The 18,994-nt window shown below is 35.6% G+C and overlaps 3 protein-coding genes across 5 annotated transcripts in view; all 3 read right to left on the bottom strand.

Moving 5' to 3' along the window:
• Positions 1–192: 192 nt before the first annotated feature.
• LOC144855254 (splicing factor 45-like) lies at positions 193–5,035 on the bottom strand. Its single transcript, XM_078713057.1, has 12 exons — positions 4,921–5,035; positions 4,505–4,603; positions 4,211–4,401; positions 3,888–4,054; positions 3,629–3,780; positions 3,179–3,247; positions 2,608–2,821; positions 2,259–2,407; positions 1,765–1,862; positions 1,369–1,467; positions 1,155–1,227; positions 193–927 (listed from the first exon to the last, which is right to left on the bottom strand). The coding sequence occupies exons 2-12, from the start codon at positions 4,581–4,583 to the stop codon at positions 830–832; spliced, it is 1,389 nt and encodes a 462-aa protein (XP_078569183.1). The 5' UTR covers positions 4,584–4,603; positions 4,921–5,035; the 3' UTR covers positions 193–829.
• Positions 5,036–5,428: 393 nt separating this feature from the next.
• On the bottom strand, positions 5,429–8,336 carry LOC144855817 (tubulin alpha chain, testis-specific). Its single transcript, XM_078713760.1, has 4 exons — positions 8,191–8,336; positions 6,945–7,167; positions 6,666–6,814; positions 5,429–6,521 (listed from the first exon to the last, which is right to left on the bottom strand). The coding sequence occupies exons 1-4, from the start codon at positions 8,191–8,193 to the stop codon at positions 5,541–5,543; spliced, it is 1,356 nt and encodes a 451-aa protein (XP_078569886.1). The 5' UTR covers positions 8,194–8,336; the 3' UTR covers positions 5,429–5,540.
• Positions 8,337–8,575: 239 nt separating this feature from the next.
• The window catches only part of LOC144855796 (plasma membrane calcium-transporting ATPase 1-like), a 53,544-nt gene continuing 43,125 nt past the window's right edge, over positions 8,576–18,994 (bottom strand). For 2 of the 3 annotated variants that reach the window (XR_013614866.1, XR_013614865.1), the window contains 12 exons: positions 18,741–18,943; positions 18,382–18,624; positions 18,007–18,248; positions 17,299–17,533; positions 16,673–16,852; positions 15,156–15,350; positions 14,581–14,772; positions 13,879–14,092; positions 13,384–13,589; positions 12,878–13,174; positions 9,113–12,497; positions 8,576–9,082 (listed from right to left, as the gene is read on the bottom strand). Coding sequence is in view for 1 of the 3 variants with exons in the window: in XM_078713735.1 (XP_078569861.1) it covers positions 12,324–12,497; positions 12,878–13,174; positions 13,384–13,589; positions 13,879–14,092; positions 14,581–14,772; positions 15,156–15,350; positions 16,673–16,852; positions 17,299–17,533; positions 18,007–18,248; positions 18,382–18,624; positions 18,741–18,943 (2,381 nt within the window). In the remaining 2 variants the exon portion in view is untranslated. Of the gene's footprint in view, positions 12,498–12,877; positions 13,175–13,383; positions 13,590–13,878; positions 14,093–14,580; positions 14,773–15,155; positions 15,351–16,672; positions 16,853–17,298; positions 17,534–18,006; positions 18,249–18,381; positions 18,625–18,740; positions 18,944–18,994 lie in introns of all 3 variants that reach the window. The other variant, XM_078713735.1, reaches the window with a different exon arrangement.

The raw sequence follows: 18,994 nt of genomic DNA on the forward strand, positions 1-18,994 counted from the left end.
TACTTAGTTCTCAGCAGACGAACTCTGATTTGAGTTGAACTGCTCATGCGCAATTTACACTAGCAACCGGCTTAGAAACATTATAGAGGGCGACATAACGAAAAACCCAATGTTCTGCGGTACAAATTGCATTTAAAAACATACAAAGAGATTATGTAGGCCTACTGGCCAATAAATACAAAAATAAACTGATTTTTAAATAAGTTTATTTATTGTGTGAATCTTCATCACATTATTATTACTGTACTCTGTATCTAAATTAGTTTAACTCTCCAAGGAGGTGTAGCCATTTATATTTAAAGTGACCATCAAAAGAAACAATTATTTTGTCTTTTTTATTTATTGATGCACTTTATTATTATGACACACTTTAGTATTTGTATTCATTTAAGTTCATATATTTAAAAATAATATATAAAAAAAATTATACAAGAAAAGACCGAATACTGACAGTATATTAATATGTCCATTTTAAAGCGTGGTTCACATCACATGTGGGAACTGACGACGCAATGCAGGTGGGGGCAAACACAAGAAAATGCCCTTCCAATGATTACTTAAGTAATATCAGTTCTGCAGTGTCGCCTCCACCAAAATATTTTTTAAATGTACTGTTTAAATGGTCTTCATTGATTGTTAAAAAACTTTTATAATATCTGATGCTGGATACTAGATGAAAGTTGTGCCAAATATGTATCCCAAGCATAAATACCCACACCAGGGCTGTGTCTGCATTCCCCTGATATGGATACAGTACGCACACATATCATCAGATGTGCTCGGTCTATAAAATAACCTGCTAACCTAGGATGTTTATAAAGTTTTTCAATCATTCATTTAATTGGTAGTTTTTGTATTTTTCCACAGAATAAAACGAGGCCTTTACAACCCTTCCACCAAAATATCTTCCATTTAGATCTACAACAGCTGTTAAAAAAAAAGAAAACAAACACAATTATAAAAGAAATCACAACTTCAATCATGATTAATCCTATATTCTTAATACATTTTTAATCAACATATTAAAAATTACATTAGAATTCCTCCTATAGGGGGAAACTATCCCATGAAACAAAACTATTAAGATTTCGTTTGGTCCTGATGGTGTCCCCTTAATAAGGGTTCTACAGTATTACATATCCTAGAAAACAAACCTTTGATTGCAGATTCCATTCTGGCAAATTCAACAAAGATTCTCACAGCCTCCTCTTCCACTTTTTCTGGTTCCTGTTAAATATAAACACTTATTATTAAAAACTCTTTCCAAAGTACTCTCATTAGTTGAAAAAAAAAAATAAATAGAAATAAAATGTATGCATGTATGTAGTTTCTGTAAGTTTAAATGTTTGTTTAAAAAAACTGACTGACCTCATATATGATGACCTTTGTGACCGCTCCGTACTTCGTGCATTCTTCTGCTGTCTCAGGTTCAAGATCTCCGTCAACCTCACCGGGGCCGACCATGTTCTAAAAAAATACAAAAATGCATTACATTGAATAATATTCAAATAATGAATGTTTATGAGTGGAATGGTACAAATAATGAATGTTTATGAGTGGAATGGAACAAATAATGTCATGAGGTGAATAAATAGAAAAAAAAAATTGTAATGATCGTTAAATAGTGCATACTATTGCACCCCATGTGACCCACAATCGTCCAATCAAATGACAGGAAATTATTTAGGTGTTATATAACATAGTATAAAACTTACTCCAAACATTTTTTATGTTCTATGTACAAGATTTGTATTCTTAACTTACCGCGAGTAACACGATCTTTGTCGGATTTTTTAACAATGTTGGCACATTTGTAGTCTGTTGACGTGGAATATTTGGTAGCGGAAATTGAGGCAGCGGATCTGCAAAATAATAAATCATTGTAATAATATTGAAAATGCAATATTATATTTATAACACTACATAATATTTATTTTAAGTTGTACTTGAAAGTGCAGTTTGTTTTACCTACCACGATTTTACGTTCCCTGGATTTTACGTACGCATAAAATGACCGATGACATCATCATTTTTAGTAATTTATTACATAAATAGTGTTATTTTCTTACATTGAGGGCGCAATTTAAAAACCACAAAGCCATGGCTCACACACGTACATTCCTCCTTCAGCAGCGACTGTTTTTATCGATAGAAAATACAAGAACACTTCGTTTAAACATGGCACGTCTTTCTGTCCAGTACCGTATGTAAAATGAAGGTTCTACTGTAATGCAGAATTTGTAACTAATTTCTCTTACCTGATTTGGATGCGTCTATAATCTTCCCACCTCGTTTGCTCGTCTTTTCCACGGATAATGCCGTGCTTATTCCTTGCTCCGATTTTCCTAAGCCTTTGCCTTCTTTAAAGCCATATTTGGCCATAATCTTAGCAGCGACTGATGCAGCTCTGAAAACCACAAACATTTAATATACTAATAACGTGTTGATTATGAGACAATCTATTGATAGCAAGAATTTACACAGAAGGCATGAAACTCATGTCTCTAACTGTGAAAAATGACCAGAAGCTCCAGGATTCCAGGGCTTTAATATATCCATTTCTTCCAGGAATGTTCAACTGAATTTGATTCATCTATTTATTCTTACCCTAAGCCAACTGGCGCCTGGAAATTTTGTTGCTTTGCGGCTTGTGTTGCCATTAAGATTTCCTGATCATCAAAATCGCTGCCTGGTGGCGGGGTTGTTGACCTTTCTGGATGGATATCTTCTTGATTTGCAGCTGCCTTATTTTTCTTTATGATGTCACCGAAGTTTTTCGGCCGAGATGGCGGTGGCGGCAACATCTGTGGTGGCGGAAGCACTAGAAAACAGATGTCATGAAATTCATAATTAATTGTATTTTAAAGCATAGATTTTAATTATTCTACAAACAGAGGCGTATCCATACAGTTGAATCCCTCCATTGGAACACTTAATAGGATACACTTTCCTGTGGAGCGAAAGAGGGGAAATTATGTTTTCGCACTATTTATACAGGGGACATCTCTATAAAGGGGACACTTTGTTTGGTCCCAAAGGTATCCTCTTTCTATTGAAGTGTAATAGGCTTGTCATATACAATATGCAGTAGTTGTAGGGGTATCAACACAGTTGAATTAGCAGGCTTAATATGCCCCAGGGTGGGCATATATCAGAATTATTGTTTTATAAAACTCACTTTCTTCCTCTTTGTCGTCGTCGTTTATCAAGCATGAGGGTGGAGCAATCATAGCACAGGCACCAGCACCTAAGAAAAACATTAGAATTCATTAAATTATCTAACATTACATATATCAAAGAAAATATTATGTGTAAAATCCTCTATCCATGTTGCATCAGTTAAAAAAAAAAAAAAATGTACTTATAGAGGGTGATCCTAAACAGCGTATGCTGACAATCAATGGGCCCTCTTGATGAGTTATGATAAGTGTCTGTGTGTAACAATGGATATGTGCTAGTACACCAGGGTTTTTACTTACAGATACAATACAAAAGTGGTTGGTTTTGGCAACTTTAGGTGGTAGCCAAATATATATTTACTTTCAATACGTAGCTCAATCCTTACAATTTCTGGCCTAACCTCTTCACCAAAATCATCCACCAACCAAAATTACAAAAATCTCATTACCTCTTCTCTTTTGTTTTTCACGATCTTCGTCATCTTCTTCATCGCTGTCAACCGGTCTTCTCGAGAATCCTTGAGGTGAACGGTCACGCCTTTCTCGATCTCTACGCTCACGATCGCGGTCACGCTCTCGATCTCGTTCCCGCCGTTTCCTTCTAAAATTAAAATAAGTGTGTTGGTGAATGACCTTGATGATGCCAACTTTTTACTAGCCAACCAGGAACAAAATTTGCTAGCCCAAAGATTTTTTTCATCTACATACCTTTCTTCGTTTTCCCTTTCTCTTTCCAATTGTCGTTCTTTCTGTCGTTTCTCTCTCATTTTCTTAACTGCTTTCTCGTATTCATTTGGATAGGCAGGGTCATACTCGCTTGAAATATCACTACCCATACTGTCAGTTCTATCACTTGTAAACATTGGCTGTGTGTGCTGAAAAGAAATGACAAGCTTTTTAGTTAGTTAGACGTTTTTTAGTGACAAGGGACAATAAACAATAAAGGTATAAAAAGTGCTTTGTCTTCTCCTAAAGATAATGTATGGGTCACATTAAAATTTGTAGAATAACATATCTAAAGAATCGAATACCTTTAAAGGTGTGAAAGACGGTGCTACTGGTGGCGACGGTAATGTTCCTTCCTCCGACCCGATACTTTGACCTTTCAGGTCAACTACAGGAGCTAATGTTGCCGATCTCATCTTCCTTTGGGCCTCGGTCAAAGCTGCTTTCTTTAACCTTAATTGTGATTGCATCATACGGATTCCAGCTGACCATCCGGCTAGAATAAAAACAAAGAGTGATTTAATGCTAAGGTATTGATATATACTTATGCACAGCAAAACATCAAATTTTAATTTATGAACGCAAAAGAAAAAACTTACAAACATCTGACTTTTTACCATCGTTGGTTTTTTCTTCTTTCGCACCCAGTTCCACACCTAAGCCATCATACAGCGACATCTTTCTCTTGTATTTTTAGTCTAATAAAGTCATAAAAATAATATATTAAATATTAATTAATGAATTGATACAAACGGTAGACTTGATACGGTATTGTACTTTCGTACCTCTCTCGAGCTTACCCATTATAGCCAGTTAGGTGCGAAAGTACAGTAGCGCTCAAAAAGGCCTACCTCGTCTCCCCAGAAGTCGTAAAGAGAAGCCTAGCCTAGTTAGCTGCCTCTTCGTTTTTTACGCACGGCAGAGCCAGAGTGGTGCCCTTCCTAGCCTAACTAGGCCTATATGTGCCATTTAAGTTTACTTAGGCCTAGTAATTAAAGCTCAATATAATACTTACATTATTGCTTAGTTTTTGAGTATTTCAACTGGATTTATCAACAAATAAAACGCACAAAACAACACAAACTTCTTCCATAATTTTTATAAACAGCACCCTCAACCGATGATCAAAGACGGTCCTTTGATGACGTAGTATTATGCTGCTGCAGCTAATTTTATTTCAGCAACTTTTTCATCAACACATTTATTTATTTTTATAGGCTATTTGCGCAAAAATATCTTCTCATTTTTTGGTGATGGTGGGGGAAAACATCTTTATGGATGGATATTGTTGATTATTATTATCAAAAATAGCATTAAGATTTCTCATAAAATCAGCAAAAAATATGCACATAAATTGTTCATAATTTTCATTATTAATTACTATATTATTTTAGCATATTTCTATAGCATCATATTTTATTTTTTTGGGTGGAGGTGGTGGGGTAAACTTCATCTATCTTGAATGATGATACAGCTGCTTCATATCCCAGAAATTTCTTCTTAAAAAAATACAGCAAAATCAATTTCACTATTATTTAACTTTTATTTATTCAATACAACTCTGTAAATGTAAAACTATATAACAATTTTAAAAGTATCCTTTAAAATTTAAAATTTTCAAAGTGTTTTAAATGTTTAATATTCCTCGCCTTCCTCTTCGGCTTCTCCTTCAACTGAGTCTACACCGACCTCTTCGTAGTCCTTCTCCAAAGCAGCGAGATCTTCACGTGCCTCTGAGAATTCTCCCTCTTCCATGCCTTCACCAACGTACCAATGTACGAAAGCACGCTTGGCGTACATCAGATCAAACTTATGATCGAGACGAGCCCAGGCTTCGGCGATGGCTGTGGTGTTACTCAGCATGCACACGGCACGTTGAACTTTAGCTAAATCACCACCGGGAACAACAGTTGGTGGTTGGTAGTTGATTCCGACCTTGAAACCAGTTGGGCACCAGTCAACGAATTGGATGGTTCTCTTGGTTTTGATGGTAGCAATGGCGGCATTCACATCTTTTGGTACGACGTCACCACGGTACAGCATACAGCAGGCCATGTACTTTCCGTGTCGTGGATCGCATTTCACCATCTGGTTAGCAGGTTCGAAGCAGGCATTGGTGATTTCCGCAACGCTCAATTGTTCATGATACGCTTTCTCAGCAGAGATTACGGGAGCGTATGTTACCAAGGGGAAATGAATACGTGGGTAGGGAACCAAGTTAGTTTGGAATTCGGTCAAGTCTACATTAAGGGCACCATCAAAACGAAGGGAGGCTGTGATTGAGGAAACAATTTGGCCAATAAGACGGTTAAGATTGGTGTAGGTTGGGCGTTCAATGTCCAAGTTACGACGGCAGATGTCGTAGATGGCTTCGTTGTCAACCATGAAGGCGCAGTCGGAGTGCTCCAAAGTGGTGTGAGTTGTCAGGATTGAGTTGTATGGTTCGACAACAGCTGTAGATACTTGTGGAGCTGGGTAGATGGCGAATTCAAGCTTGGACTTCTTGCCATAATCTACAGAGAGACGTTCCATCAACAAGGATGCAAAACCAGATCCAGTTCCGCCACCAAAGCTATGGAAGATCAGGAATCCCTGGAGGCCTGTGCACTGATCAGCCTGTTAAAAAACAATTTATAAATTTCAGTATTACATAAAGTCTGAGAGGGAAAACAATATTGGTCCTTACTTAATATAGCACTGTATTAATACCAAAGAAGATATCACATTATTATAGAAATAAAGAATTAACTCTAGTCTTACCAGCTTCCTAATTCTGTCCAAAACAAGATCAACAATTTCTTTGCCAATCGTGTAATGGCCACGTGCGTAGTTATTGGCAGCATCTTCTTTGCCAGTGATCAACTGCTCTGGGTGGAATAATTGACGGTAGGTGCCAGTTCGGACCTCATCTAAAATTCATTAAAAAAAAAAATTTTTTTTATTCAAAAAATATCAATTAAAAGTATATTCAATATTTATTTGAACTATTGGTTTAAATGAATGTATGTAGGCTATTGGTTGTAATGAGTTTGTACATACCAACCACAGTTGGTTCAAGATCTACAAAGACAGCACGTGGGACATGCTTTCCAGCTCCGGTCTCGCTGAAGAAGGTGTTGAAGGAGTCATCTCCACCACCAATGGTCTTGTCACTTGGCATCTGACCATCAGGTTGGATACCATGCTCCAAGCAGTACAGCTCCCAACAGGCATTACCAATCTGAACACCAGCTTGTCCGACATGAATTGAAATACACTCACGCTGAAAATTGAAGAAAAAATCATCATAATATCATAGGCTACATAATGTTATTATATTATTTACTATGTTAGGCTGGAGTATACAACCAAATTTAACAGTTTCATTAGGCCTAATGCACTTGTCAATTGTATGACCCACTATACGACCCCCGGGAGAGGTGCGTCATTTGTCCGATGTGCGTCATACATTATGAATACCATGACGCACCCATGCGTCAATAATGTGACTTACCTTTAGGTGACCATGACGCACCCATTTTGACGCACTGTGACCATGTTTTTTATGATATTTTGGGTGGTAAAGTGACGGACATTGACACACCATTGGTCATTGATTTGACGTACCATCTAGGTTTTTTGACGCACCCCTGCGTCAGTAATTATTTGTAAATGACGCACCAATGACGCACCTCTCCCGGGGGTCGTATAGTGGGTCATACAATTGACAAGTGCATAATTAATGATGGCAAAAATTTACACAAAATAATTGCGGCCTCGGCAGCTAGAAATACTGTAGTTTATAGGCTAAAAGAGTAGAAGGCCTGGCCCTAGCTAGTATAACTATTAGTATTAATGATATTATAGACAGTATATCCTAGGCCTAGGCTAGGCCTATATTAATATTAATCATAATAATAATATAAAATAATAATATAAAATAATAATATTAACTTTGATGACCACCCACCCACCATCCTACATCAAGCACAACAGAGGCCTAAAACTCATATTTATTAGCAACAGCATCATCGGATCGCCTCCATCCATCATGTCATGTGCTGCTGCTGCATCGCCATCATCGTCATCGTGCATGCGGCGGTCGTCAGACAGAGTTAGGAGAGAGGAGGAGCGAACTGGCCGACGATGGCGATGCTCGCTGGCATGCATGCTGGGGGTGGATGGGAAGATCAAGCAAGAAGGAACCCAAAAATGGCAAGATTTAATTGATAAAAATGTGTAAAATACTTCCTAAAATAGCCCTAAGATAATCTACATAATAATAACACTGAATCAAGCAACTAACCATGTTGAAAGTTTTAAAACAATTTGAAACTTCACGGGAGAAAAACTTTAAAAATTTGGTTCTTGGTAAGGTCGACGTGAACACTCGATGAGTCTGTCAACTGGAATGACACTTTTTTGGCGTGTCGTTTCTCAAGTAGCGCGTTTCATCACTTCAAATGTAATTTACGCGCAACTCAGAATTGTGATTGGACGATACTATTGAAACGCGCACAACCTTCAAATTGACGCGCGATGTTTTCGCGGTCTTCAACTTTTATCCAATCAAATATCACGCTTGTATATGGAATATTCCATTTTCCTAAAAGGTAGAATTAAAGTAAATTTTGTGCCCAATTCTGTTTTTCTTTCTCTGTCAATAAAATGACAAACATACACAGAACTAATTTGATTTTGCAACTGTTTTTGTTTTAATTTGTGCTTAACATTTTTACATATATAATTACATGAGGAGTGCTAACAAATAAAATAAAAATTAAAAACTTACAATAATATAAACAATCCATCATGTAAAACAAAAATCATATACAAGAAAAAAAATTAAATATAATTATGTATAATAGATTTTATTGGCGATTGTTTATTTTATTTTTTTATGTTACATTAAGAAGTACCTATTGCATTCCATGACTGATTGAATGTACATAGAAGTTCAATAAACCCTGGTTTTTCGATATTTCATTTAATAAAATTAGTTCTCGATAAATACACCAAGTATGATGAGTTAAATGCAAAGGTGTTGTAATCTGTACTGTACTGACTTGTGTAGGCTAATTCACTGTAATTTGAAGATTAGCAATTTTATCAAAAACATTGCAAACTTATGAAACCCTTGCAAAATTTTACAACCTGTACACCTTGGTGACAGACCAGGGCAGGTGTCCAGTAAAACACTCTCACAGGTGGTGGTCTGTGGTGGCCACCAACCATCGTGTTAACAATGCATCGGTAGGTAGAAGGAATTTTAACCATTCACATTATGCTCTTTTCATGAACCAATTCCGTAAAATAGACAAACAAAGACGATGGTACAAGTAAAATATGAATGAAGACCCGATTAACGTCCACAATCCAGAAGAAGGTGTGGCTTCAGTTTCATCTCTACATCTAGCAAACGTAAAAGCACTCAATTTCTAATCAGTTTTGTTAATTTATGCATAGAAATTAATCAACTAAATTTATAATGAATACGTAAACACCTTTGCCTAAACCTAAAATGTAATTAAAAAGAGTCCTTTAGTAATTGTAGTTTCGTCCACAAATAATATATCCCAAACTTTTATAGACGAAACTGTTATATAAAAGTCACACCTACTGCATGCAAATACACACCTGTTGGGATAATAATGATTATGTAAAAACATTTATGCATAAATATTCTAATGACATGTATTATCCTTGTACAAATATGCAAAATACACATTGCATATGTATAACTTTATTAATAATATGCAGATTATTCGCATATTTAATTAAAACAAACCATTGCACATGTGATTAACAACTTTTCACCAGGTGTAACACTGCATGCAAATTAAATGCCACCTAGAGCCACACCACACTTACTATTATGTATATGCCAGGGGGGAATATGTTTTATGCATATGTAAAGGTAAATTTTATGGCATTTACATAATTGCCAGGTGTCGGTTATACACATACATAGCTTTAAGGGGATTTGAAATTCAGCAATCACACCTTGGAAAATGAAAGATCTAAATAAAAGGGATTCCAATTTAATTCCTTGCGGATAGACAAGCTTGGTTAACGACGATTACGTTGGATCAATATATGTTACATCTATCGGATTAAGTGAAACATGAATCACTGTTTCGTATCTGAACCTTTAAAACAGTATCACACAAACAATTTCACAACAAATGGCCACAAACAATCCAAGTTAACTCTCTCTACAAATAGTTGCTACATTGCCATGGCAACTAGAAATAGCCTATATACAAAATTAGTTAGCTATTTATTAACATTACACACTTTATATTATTCACTGTTCGCAAATATCTGTTGTTGTTATGGTTACAAAAACAGATACCTGCCGTTGTTATGGTTACAAAAACAGATAAAAACCAATCAAGGTTTGTTTTTATATCTGCATTAAATTCACCCTAGCAACAAATATATATTACAAGGAGACCACCTGTTTATTCAGATAACCCCACGATAATTATATGCAAATTATCAGTTACAATAGGAACACAACACCCAATCATACAATTCTCTTGGGATACCTTATAAAAATTTGAACACTAGAAAGAACGACAACTATTCTAAATTATTCCTAAATTACCAAGTTATCGACTCTGCTAATATCCGAGCGTCATAATCTCATTTGATCTAGTTCACATAAATTCTAAGTTAAACACCTGAACCACCTGTAATTATATGCAAATTCTACATGCTAATTTTTCCTTAAAAACATTGTTACTACATTGGTCAGGGTTACTTACTAACAGATACCTATTTAACTGATAAAAAGAATTTTAATTTCGCTACCATTTCAAAATAATCATTTTTATCGGTGTAGGAAAGTTAAAACTCTGGATGACACGAGGTATTCCGTATCATCATGTAATGACCAAAATGGACATTGGAGGTTTACTGTACTTAATGCGTGTCATACTGGATGCATTTCAAACTATATAAATACCTGTGTTTACTATACATGGATATCTGATTGGATGGGTATTTATTTCCTATATAAGGTCATTCAATTACTTTATATGGACATCTGACTTTTATATACTATACCATGTTAATCAAACTTCTTCACAATACAATAATCTGTACAGTGTACAAATATACTAGGATATCAAGGTTTGTCCAAACCTACTGACGTAAATTACATCCCGATTATAGGACTAGATAAGACTAATAAATTTCTTTTATAAAATAACAAGACAATTATATATATTACATTAGGAACTTATTATGTTTTCTAAGGTATACTACTAATCATTGTATATAAAACCACCTATTTTACTGGCTAAAGAAAATGTATGTAAAAAATTAAGGTATATAATAGTATATTAAATTAATAGGTCAATTATGATGTTATATTTTGTTTGTTATATAATAATTTGAATATTTTGTAGTATCAAGGTCAACTAAGATATTTATATACCACTTTAGTATTCTACACAAAATTCATCACAATCTATTTATGAAAATATGAACCTACCAAACGTTTTCAATAAGGTTGTAATTTTACAGATTTTTCTAAACATGTAAACTAAATTGAATTAAAAAATTGTTTATAAATTATTTTTTAAAAAACATACGACTAAATTCACCAAATATATTAAAAAGATAATTAATTTTTATTAACTATAATTGCTGATATATTTGTAGTAAACGACCTTTGTTTCTGCTAAAACAGTACAACCATCCAAAGATACTCTCCTTTCGAAACGGAAAACACGCAAATCAAATAAACAATTATTGCTATAAATCAAACTAAAAAAAAAATTTGTATACATTAAAAAATGTAATATAATATACAACAAAACGTTTTTTAATATAATAACTGAATACAGTAAGAAAAATTCATTGACAATCTATACATAGTATTTACCACTCCACTTTCTACTGGAGGAAACAAATGAGACACTCACGACAAACATATTAGAACCGGAGTGATTACTCTTGTCATGCTCAATCTAACCAAGTTCCCGTTTCCGCTGAAAAAACGAAACAATAAGTACGAACTTACGGTGATCGAATGAACGACGTCATTTCACACACGCAAGATAACATTTCAAATTGTACGTACACACACGATAAATTTATCACGTAATTTTCAAATGGAAAACAGAAAGAGTTTAACTGAAACACACAGACATACATAACGACAACTCGTTCTCAAGTTCGTGTCAATCACGTTCAAACATCTCATTCTTAAAAATCCTAGTAATTTGTGTTAAAAAACCTCTAAAGTACGGTTAAATATGATGGTATGTACACATTGAGGTTACGATACACCACTGCCGTATCACCTCTGTACCGCTCATTAGGGTTCTTAGACCACCTCTGCCAGTCCCCTCTCTGCATAATAAAACACACACTTTCTTAATTTTTGTTGTCCAGTATCTTACGATTGAAATCATGTCATACAGCCTCTTAAAGAGCAGTTTCCGCACTATTCACGGTGGAGTTCGGGGCACTATCGGCATCATGCTTAATACTTCCAATCTCGTATTTGCTTTGATTTGACATGAACTCGTGGATTGAGTTATTAAGACTTTTGCGTTCTATTGTCCTGAGACCATCTTGGAATGCGTGAACTACTCTTATCTAAAAAGAGAAAAAAATACACATTATTATTTTAGAATATTTTTATGGATCATTTTTCTGTGTGTAAAGCGCTTAGAAACATTGTATTAGGCGCTATACAAAGCTATGCCTACACTATCAAACTAGTTTGACAAAATAAGTGTGATGTGCCCAAATATGGTAGTGATATGACATCATCATGTCCATATATGGGTACATCACATTTTTTGTCACACAAAGTTTGATAGTGTAGACAGGGCTTAAGACTACCATTATTATTATTATTATAACAGTAACAACTCTTCCCAAGAAGGGGCCTACTATAACTTTTTTAAATTATGGAGTTAATACTCATCCTCAGTCTAAGTATGATTAAAAACGTAAACATCCTGTTATAATACCTGCTGCTGTAAACGTGTGATTCCTCTCATCCATAATATCTGGCCACGTCTCAATTCGGCTCGTGACTCTGACCGGCTTACGTCCGCCTGATCGCTCACGTCTGCCGTGGTGATGCGGATACCAGTGTCGGCCTCGCGGCCAATAGCCAGCAGCCTTGGCAGAGATTTAGTTGGTATGGAGCATATTAACTGTTGCCACAGAAGTGTGCCCAGACCGAATGCTATACACCACAGCCACTGGACTATGTCCAATGCTTTACAGCTAAATATGATGTCTCCAAAACACACTAGTAGGACCTAAAGAAAAAACAATTCATTTACATTCTGTTTATCTAACAAAAGATATAATAAACTTGAAAAAAATATGTACAAATATAATCAAAATTTAGGCTAAATTCGGACACTTTGGTAAATTTTATTGTTAATGCAATCCAGTTATAATCCCACCCCCAGGCCCCATGGGACTATTGTACTCGGTCAAATAAAGTAATATCAGAAACACTTACCTGTGCAATTACAGTTGCTACAACAACTCCAATGAAAATGTAGTTATTTAATATTCCATCGAAAACATTACGTTCTCCATGTACTTTCCTTGAATTAATTTCATTGAAAATTTGCATGAGTACAAAGGTGTTAAATATAATCGTAAAATGTTGAGTTGGGCCACCATGACTACCTCGTCCATTATCAATGTCAAACAGTTTTTCACCTGCAAAAAACAATTATATATTGTATCATATGAGTTCTGATTTAACAAAGTAAAGCTCTGTCTACACTAACAAATTAGTTTGACAAAAAAATTGTAATGTGCCCAAATATGGTAGTGAGTGACCAAAAAAAAAATTAGTGATATGACATCATCATGTCCATATATGGGCACATCACATTTTTTTGTCACATCAATTTTTATAGTGTAGACAGAGCTTAAGATTCGCCATTTTGTCGATTCTGTTCTTAACTCCTTGGAAATAAAACAATAAAAATATATTTCCACTTACCTGCGAATAGCAACACCATAATGACGATAAATTGGTAAACGAAGTGACCTAGAATGTTTTTCATCATAGTACGTGATATGAGTGGTTTGGTACGACCGTACGGCTTTCTAGTAAGCAAGGCTGGCGTAGGTGGCTCTGTAGCCAATGCTAACGAGGCCAGCGAGTCCATGATTAAGTTCACCCACAGCATCTGGATGGCTTTCAAAGGACTGTCCTGTAGAGGTGATAGAAAAATTGACTTTTAAACATCTTTACAGTTAGGCTCTGTCCACACTGACAATAAAATGTGATGTGCCCATATATGGACATGATGATTTCATAACACTACCATATTTGGGCTAATCACACTTTTTTTGTCCAGTTTGATAGTGTAGATAGAGCTTTAGACAGGACTTGCTTAAGTTGGAGACGGCCAGAACTCAACAACAATAATATGCTTTCATCTCTATTGCACGTTCGTACAAATGAGAAAAGTGTGCGAAAGAGTCATTATCGTATCGAATTTAAACTATACAATGAAAGCTCCAGTGGTCTAAATAGTATGATGACTGCATACTCAGCAGAAGATTTTGGGTCGATTGGGGGAACTTTTTAACAATCTCACAAATTTCCGTCCATTCTCACCTCTAAATTGATAATTAATTAGATTATAAACGGTCAAGATATATATATATATCAACTGTGTAAAAAAATCATACTTACTCCAATGGTCATAGCACTAATGACAGTGACCGTAATAGCGGTCAAGTTAACAGTCAATTGGAACTGTAGAAACTTAGCGATACTGTCATAAACATTCCTCCCCCACATGACTGCCTTCACGATACTTGTGAAGTTATCGTCAGTTAGGATAATATCTGAAGCCTCCTTTGCTACGTCTGTTCCAGCAATGCCCTGCAAGGAATACAGTAAATGGAATTAAGAAGAATTTTTATATGAGACCATATCTTTAAATTAATGCAGTATAAAAACAATAAAGGTAATAACAGTTCTTCATTCTTATATAGTGCATATAATCAAGCTCTTAATGCGCTGCACATTATTACCCCAGTCATTTTTTTTGGGGATCAAACACGTATGGAAACATACTCCCATAATGCAGCTAGTAATCAGAACAAAGTTGTGTCTTGATCTAACCTATTTTATACACCTGGGTGGAGAGAGGCAAATGCAAGTAAAGTGTCTTGCCTAAGGATACAATAGAGTTGGATTCGAACCACATCAGTAATCCAACTACCCACACACTGCACCACACGCCCCCACTAGGTACTACTAACCATAGCAAATCCCACATCAGCTTTCTTCAAGGCAGGAGCATCGTTTGTTCCGTCTCCTGTGACTGCTACCACCTCTCGGTTAGGATTCAGCTTACTGTCAATGATACCCTTTACCAGGGTGTGTTTGTCAGTGGGTGAGGAGCGAGCTAGCACTCTTAGCTTAGGCCAAACCTTGTCAAGAAGGTGTTGCTGAATCTGGTAACAAGAACAAATAATATATATCATATAATGTGTTTAACTCTGTGTACACTATCAAACTGATGTGATGTGCCCATATATGGTGGTGATATGCCCAAATATAGTGGTGATATGACATCATCATGTCCATGTATGGACACATCACATTTGTTTGTCACATAAAGTAGACTGAGCTTTTATATATATGTTTGCTCTACTCTTTCATACAGTAGAACAACTCCTTTAGGACACCCCTATTCAGAGAACACACCTATTAATAGGACAATTTAGAGGAGTCTCCTCAATAGGGGAGCTACTGTAATCATACTTAATTATTAATTATATACAGTATTATAAAGATGCAGATTGTCTATAACAGGGAATAATCATATTAAAAGCAACCCACAAAGTGGCGAAACATTGAAATGATTGTACTAAAGTCATACCATTATCTCTCCCTGTTAGTCACTTTTAAGTGTAGTCAATAGCATTTAAACATGTTCTGTTAAACTTAAAGAGCTTTTAACAGTACTTTTAAAGCTTTGTAAGTGCATGTATCCATAAACACTGATATTGCCTATCCTAATCACAAATACTTAACATTAAACAAATCAAAGCCGATGACAGAGTGTTATCATCGTTATGATGATGGTACATGTGATATATGTTCACCACTTGTCACACAGATAACTGGATAATTTAGTAGAATTTAAATCTGACAAGTATAATAAATCATAACACAAAATGTTAAATGAAGTAAAGTTGTTAAGTCTATACCTTTTTTAAAATGTACATACAGTATTCTTACACAGTACAACCTTAATAGATGTGTTCCCGTAACAGATGTGTCCCCATAATAGAGATGTCCCCTTAATAGAGAGGTGTCCTCTGAATAGAGAGGTGTCCTCTGAATAGAGGAGTTTCCTTAATAGGTGTGTCCTCTTAATACTTAATAGAGGTGTCCCCTTAATAGAGAGGTGTCCTCTGAGTAGAGGTGTCTCCTTATATTATATAGGTGTCGCCTTAATATAGGTGTCCCTTGATAGGTGTCCCCTTAATAGAAGTGTACTCTGAATAGAGGTGTCTCCTTATAGGTGTCGCCTTAATATAGGTGTCCCTTGATAGGTGTCCTCTTAATAGAGGTGTCTCCTTATATTATATAGGTGTCGCCTTAATATTGGTGTCCCCTTAATAGAGGTGTCCTCTGAATAGAGGTGTCTCCTTATATTATATAGGTGTCGCCTTAATATAGGTGTCCCCTTAATAGAGGTGTCCTCTGAATATGTCGGTCCCACCTACTGTATAAACATGTTAGACAAATACTTGTTTTATTTACATACTTTGCCACTCCTATCTCGGATTTTTCTGTTGAATTCCTTTCCGTCCAAGACGAGAAATTCATCTCCAGGAACGAGGATGCCACATTTGGTGGCGATTGAACGGGCTGTGTTGATGTTATCTCCCGTGACCATGCGAACGGTGATACCAGCTTGTTGACATTGTAATATGGCATCTGGTACCTACGAAACAAGATTTATAAAAAAGCCATAAATAACAATCTTTACAAGTACCTTCTATTCTATCAAAATTGCTTAGCAAAAACAAATCCCCTTAACCTTTATCAAGTCAATGATAAGTTATTTTTCAAATATGTGTATGTTTTTCATGACAAAATCCATTTTTTAGGATAAAAAGAACTGGTTTGATAAATAAAGTTTCTGTTTTTCACTTAAGCACTGTTTTTTACTTAAGCAAAATATTTGTAAATGCCAGCCCAGATCTACATACAAATCAAGGTTCTCAGCAGCAACTTTAGAGTGCCGATCAGTAATTTTTAGCTCCCTGCTTGGATCACAACATCAGGCCTAACCAATATCAAAACCAACAGATAAGTAACCTAAGATTAGGTTGACTAGCTTTATGAAGTCGAACATTATCATACATTTTATTCAAAATTTGTTCTTACCTCTCCTCTGACCGGATCTTCAATACCAGTTATAGCTAGAAACGTTAAAGCTTGCACTATGTTAGCTTCATCCTCCCAGTCTGGGCTCTCTTTTGGGCCAAAGTCACGGTACGCTAGACAAAGGGTTCTTAAACCCTCCGATGCCATTGGCTCAATTACTTCGTTTTGAATCTTGTTCTTCATGTCAGGGGAAAATGGCTGAGGTAATCCCTGCTCATCTATTATCTGCACACACCTATAAAACAAGGTCAGGTCAGGTCAATGTCTTCAGAAGATGGTTTTTAATGGAAATAAGCTAATAAGCTTTTTGGGCTATCCTGGAAAATCTTTTATAAATGTATTATTTGTAATGTCCGTAATTTATGTTATCACTTTGTATGTATTTTTTATGATGATTTTCCTAATAAATTCAAATCAAATCAAATCAATTTGATGTGAATTTATTAAGCCATCAGAGTTTCATATGCTTATCAAAAATACAATTTTAAAAAACTATTAAAAGGCACAATAGGCAACTCTGAAGGCAAGGAATAGCTCAAACAAATGTAAAAGATACCTCTATAGGGGACAACTTTGGGACCAAACAAAGCATCCCCGAATAGAGGTTGGTAGTAGTGTAAGACATATATTGACACTTGTTCTTTTCAATTTGTAATCAATGATAAATCGAATGATGTATATATGTTTTTTACTCTTGACGACACTTACTTTCTCATAATAACCTCAGAAGCACCTTTTGTGTAAAGACGATATCCACCAGTCTCTAGTGGTATCACCGTACTCATCGACTTTCTCGATGAGTTAAACGTGTACATGTGAACGAATCGTTCTGGTGGCCATTGGTCACGCACCATCTGATAATCATCTTCCATCGCTAAGATAAAACCTAAGAGGGCGCACTCTGTCTTGTTGCCGACCTGGCGTGGAAGTTGTCCTTCTGATTCTGGTGGCTGCGGAATCAAAATATCGAAAAAATTAAATAAACCGAAGGTACAATTTAAATTCAAAGTTTCTCCAAATTTTGAATCATATATGTATTGTTATTTTGTGAATAAAAATTATATGAATGAATAAATATCTTACCATTATTTTAGATGTATATCCACTATTAATTGAGATTGATTGAAGAATACTATTGTAAACACTCTCTGGTATACTCTCACGGTCTGGAACCTCTTTATGGAGCTTGTTACAGAAGTAGCTCTGTACAACCGTCATTCGGTTTGTGGTTAATGTGCCCGTCTTGTCCGAACAAATTGCCGTTGCGTTTCCCATCGTCTCGCAGGCGTCAAGATGACGTACCAAGTTGTTATCGTACATCATTTTCTAAAATATAATCGGAAAAAAATTTATTCTCTATCTATCTATCAACATTTATTAATTTGTTCCATAAATTAATTGAAAAAAAAAATGTTGTTTTTGAAGATGAAATGATCACCCACCTTGACGGAATACGCCAATGAAATAGTTACGGCGAGAGGGAGCCCTTCAGGAACTGCAACAACTAAGACCGTTACACCAAGAATGAAACTGTCAACAAAGTCCGAGATGTAATCTGTTGACCATTCATTCTTCTCGATACCAAATTCAACGATGCATAGCCGCACAATAAGGATGATTGTCGTCAATACAGCAACCGTACAACCTGCAAAAACAAAAATACAATATATGGCTTTACCACGTTGAAACACCGGTT

This window comes from Antedon bifida, chromosome 11, assembly GCF_963402885.1.
Source record: "Antedon bifida chromosome 11, ecAntBifi1.1, whole genome shotgun sequence".
Lineage (NCBI taxonomy): Eukaryota > Metazoa > Echinodermata > Crinoidea > Comatulida > Antedonidae > Antedon > Antedon bifida.